General features: G+C 47.5%; 1 protein-coding gene across 1 annotated transcript; it reads left to right on the forward strand.

The window, feature by feature from the left end:
* The first annotated feature begins 415 nt into the window (after nt 1–415).
* On the forward strand, nt 416–2,886 carry TEX46 (testis expressed 46). The gene is made up of 2 exons (XM_068968518.1): nt 416–592; nt 2,689–2,886. The coding sequence occupies exons 1-2, from the start codon at nt 416–418 to the stop codon at nt 2,884–2,886; spliced, it is 375 nt and encodes a 124-aa protein (XP_068824619.1).
* Nucleotides 2,887–3,363: the final 477 nt, after the last annotated feature.

The following is a 3,363-nucleotide window of genomic DNA, read 5'->3' on the forward strand; positions in this document are numbered from 1 at the left end:
CCGCGGAAATCTTTTTGCCTTATTTCCAAGGTTTGGATGATTTTTCTTTGCGGTCTTGCTCTCTGTGAGGGGAGGGGCTCTGTGCTGCTCACCACTTTATCCCCAGCAACTAGGAGGCCTGGAAGTACGGCTGAATGGCTGAGGTATCACAGAGGCCCCCATCACTTGGCTGGTGTGTGGATGTCATGAGATGATGCTTGTGAACTGCCTGTGAAAGTCTGGCACACTGCGGCTGCTTAAGACATAAGAGGAGTTAATATTATTGTTACGCGACAGCTGGGGATAGGGGCCAGTTATGACTCAGAGGGGGCGAGCAGCCATGACTCCTATCATGGAGGGCAACTGTCCTTGATGAGGGGACTGAGGCAGGACCTCAGGGCCTGGGTGCTCTCAAGCCATAATACTGGGGGACCTCATGTCTCTTTTTTGGAGTCTCCATGGGATACTTGCTTCCTCAGGCACCATAGGAGCATTGATGGCTTGGCTGATCAGCTATAAGCCAGCCTTGTTTGGCTTTCTATTCCTTCTGCTGTTGCTTAGCAACTGGCTGGTCAAGCATGAACTCGAACCCACTCCTCAAGAGCCCCAGCAGGTGAGCAAGAGGGACCTTAGCTTTCACTGAGGGTGATGGGAGAGTCACAGCTAGATTGTGTGGTGGGGAGACAGGGAAGGTGTCAGGAGAATTGGGCAAGATGGAGAAACCCGACTCTGGTCTAAGAGTCTTGCTCTGTAGCTCCCTCTTGGGTGATGGGGGACAAAGCATTTTCTTCATGAAGCTTCAGTTGCCTCGACTAAAAACTAGGGCCCATCCAGACTCCCCTACTTCATGTTTAATGACAACAGGCTTTGACAACAGTAACAGCTACTTTATGTATTTTAAAATTATTTTTATTTGATTTGATTGTACTGGGTCTTAGTTCCGGCACATGGGATCCTTCGTTGTGGCGTGCGATCTCTTAGTTTCAGCGTGTGGGATCTAGTTCCCTGACCAGGGATGGAATTTGGGCCCCCTGCATTGGAAGCAAGGAGTCTTAGCCCCTGGACTACCAGGGAAGTCTCTAAGAACTACTTTAAAGGGGGGAAATTAAGATGGGCAAAGTTAAAAACATGTGTAACATAGATACATCACTCAAACTGAATAATGAAGACAGCAGGAATATATCTAGATTCTGACAGCTTTTATATAAAGTTAAAAAAACATACAAAACAATATCCTGCCTTGGGTATGGATGCCTGTGTACAGTGAAAGTGCATTAAGGCAGGGTTTCTCAACCTCTGCATGACTGACATTTGGGGCTGGATAATTCTCCGTGATGAGGGGACTGTCTTGCACAATGCTGGAATTTTGTCAGTATCCCTCTACCCACAAGGAGCCAACAGCACCCCTCACCTCTTTTGCGGCAGCTAAGAACTCTCTAGACGTAGCCAACTGTTCCCAGGAGAGGGCAGAATAGCCTCCTATTGAGAACTGGTATCAAATGGAGTAAAGAAATTCCTGGAAAAAATAAATACCAAATTCGGGATTACGGTTGAGATAAGGTTCAGGGATGGACAGGAACACTGCAGCAGACTCCACAGAGGACATCTGTCACCTCTGTGATATTGTGTTTCTTAAGCTGGTGTAGGAACACGGGTATTTGTTGTGAGATTTACTTTTTCTGCATGTCTGAAGTACTTGATTCTTAAATGGTTTCAAGGACCAGGAATTTGTAGTTGAATACTAAAAGAAAAAAGAAAGTATTCTTATCAACTGCATGCAGAGAGGGGCGGGACAGATAAAGATGACAGAGATCAGAGCATTACTGAGGCTTGAAGGTTTTACGAGGCCCGACTAAATTCTCAGAGAGGCATGCTGGGACTTAAGAGAACGAAGTTAAAGTGGCTGCGGGGAGGAAGGGTCGGGGAAGGGATGGTTATGGAGTTTGGGATGGACGAGTACACATTGCTATACTTAAAATGATAAGGAGCTAGTACATAGCGCAGGGAGCTCCACGTATTCCTCTGGCAGCCTGGATGGGAGGGGAGTTTGAGGGGAAATGGGTATGTATAGATGTATGGCTGAGTCCCTTTGCTGTCCACCTGAAACTATCACAACATTGTTTTTTTTTTTTTTTTAACTTTTTTTTTTAAATTTTAAAATCTTTAATTCTTACATGTGTTCCCAAACATGAACCCCCCTCCCACCCACAACATTGTTAATTGGCTATACTCCAATACAAAACAAAAAGGTGTTTTTTTTTTTATTTTAAAGAGGCATGTTGGGAAAAGCACAGCTCTAGAGACAGACATGTTTGGGTTAAGGATTTTACGTCCTCTGTGAATACAGCTTAGCAGGCCATTTCACTTATTCCTATGAACCAAAGGCAGCCCTAGATCCTGGGAGTTTGGGGGCTCTCATGCAGGCTGGGTGATGCTGAGAAAGGGCCATTTCTTCCCTCCATTCTCTCACTCATGAGATGAGGCAAAGAGGCAGGTCTTTAGATGCTGGTCATGAAATCGACCAAGATCATGTTTGTAACTCACCTGGCTTGGGAAAGGATGACTGTTATTAACCAACTTTTCCTCTGTTTGTGGCCATGGGGAGTTTAGGAAGAGGCCGAGCAATCCAAGACTTGCGAAGACAAAACCAACGGCAACTGCCTAAACACGAAAGAAGTGGAGAGACTGCACGCCTGCTTTGCCCTCCAGGACAAGATCCTTGAGCGGCTTATGTTCAGTGAAATGAAGCTGAAGGTCTTAGAAAATCAGATGTTCATCGTATGGAATAGAATGAATCACCACAAGCAGTCAAGCCGTCGGCGGACTTTTCCAGCAGGAAAGCACAGAATGCGGAGGCGGGAGTCTCTTTCCTCCATCCTCTCTGATTGCACTTCCAATTCCCCCTGAAGAGGCCGCAGAGACTGCGGTGGGCTGGCCTCTTCTGACATTATCTTTCCTCAGTAAAGCCCGATCAGAGACTATTGAATGTTCTTAGTGAATCACAGCGGACAGGACAATTGGAGGCAGATAGATCTGTCGCCTCTAGAAAAGAAATCTGTACTCACCAGTGCAGCCACATGGTACCTTATGACACAGCCTGCTGGGGGCTCTCAGATCCAGTCCTTGCTCTCTTTCCACCTTCACCCTGGTCCAGGCCCCTCTCTTCCTGTTCACCTTGAATCTTAATAACCGCCTCCCCAGTGCGGTCCCAGCCCCTAGTCACCCCTCCCGCTGGGCTCAGAGGCCACAGCCAGCCCTGCCAAGCACAGCTCTGAGACCATTCACTACCTTCCTTGGGCCAATGCCTGGGCGCAGTTGACAGAACTCCTCACCATGGTGTTCAGGCCCCCCATGATCTGACCCCCTTCCCAGCCTTCTTTCCCA

Source organism: Capricornis sumatraensis, chromosome 3 (genome assembly GCF_032405125.1).
Source record: "Capricornis sumatraensis isolate serow.1 chromosome 3, serow.2, whole genome shotgun sequence".
NCBI lineage: Eukaryota > Metazoa > Chordata > Mammalia > Artiodactyla > Bovidae > Capricornis > Capricornis sumatraensis.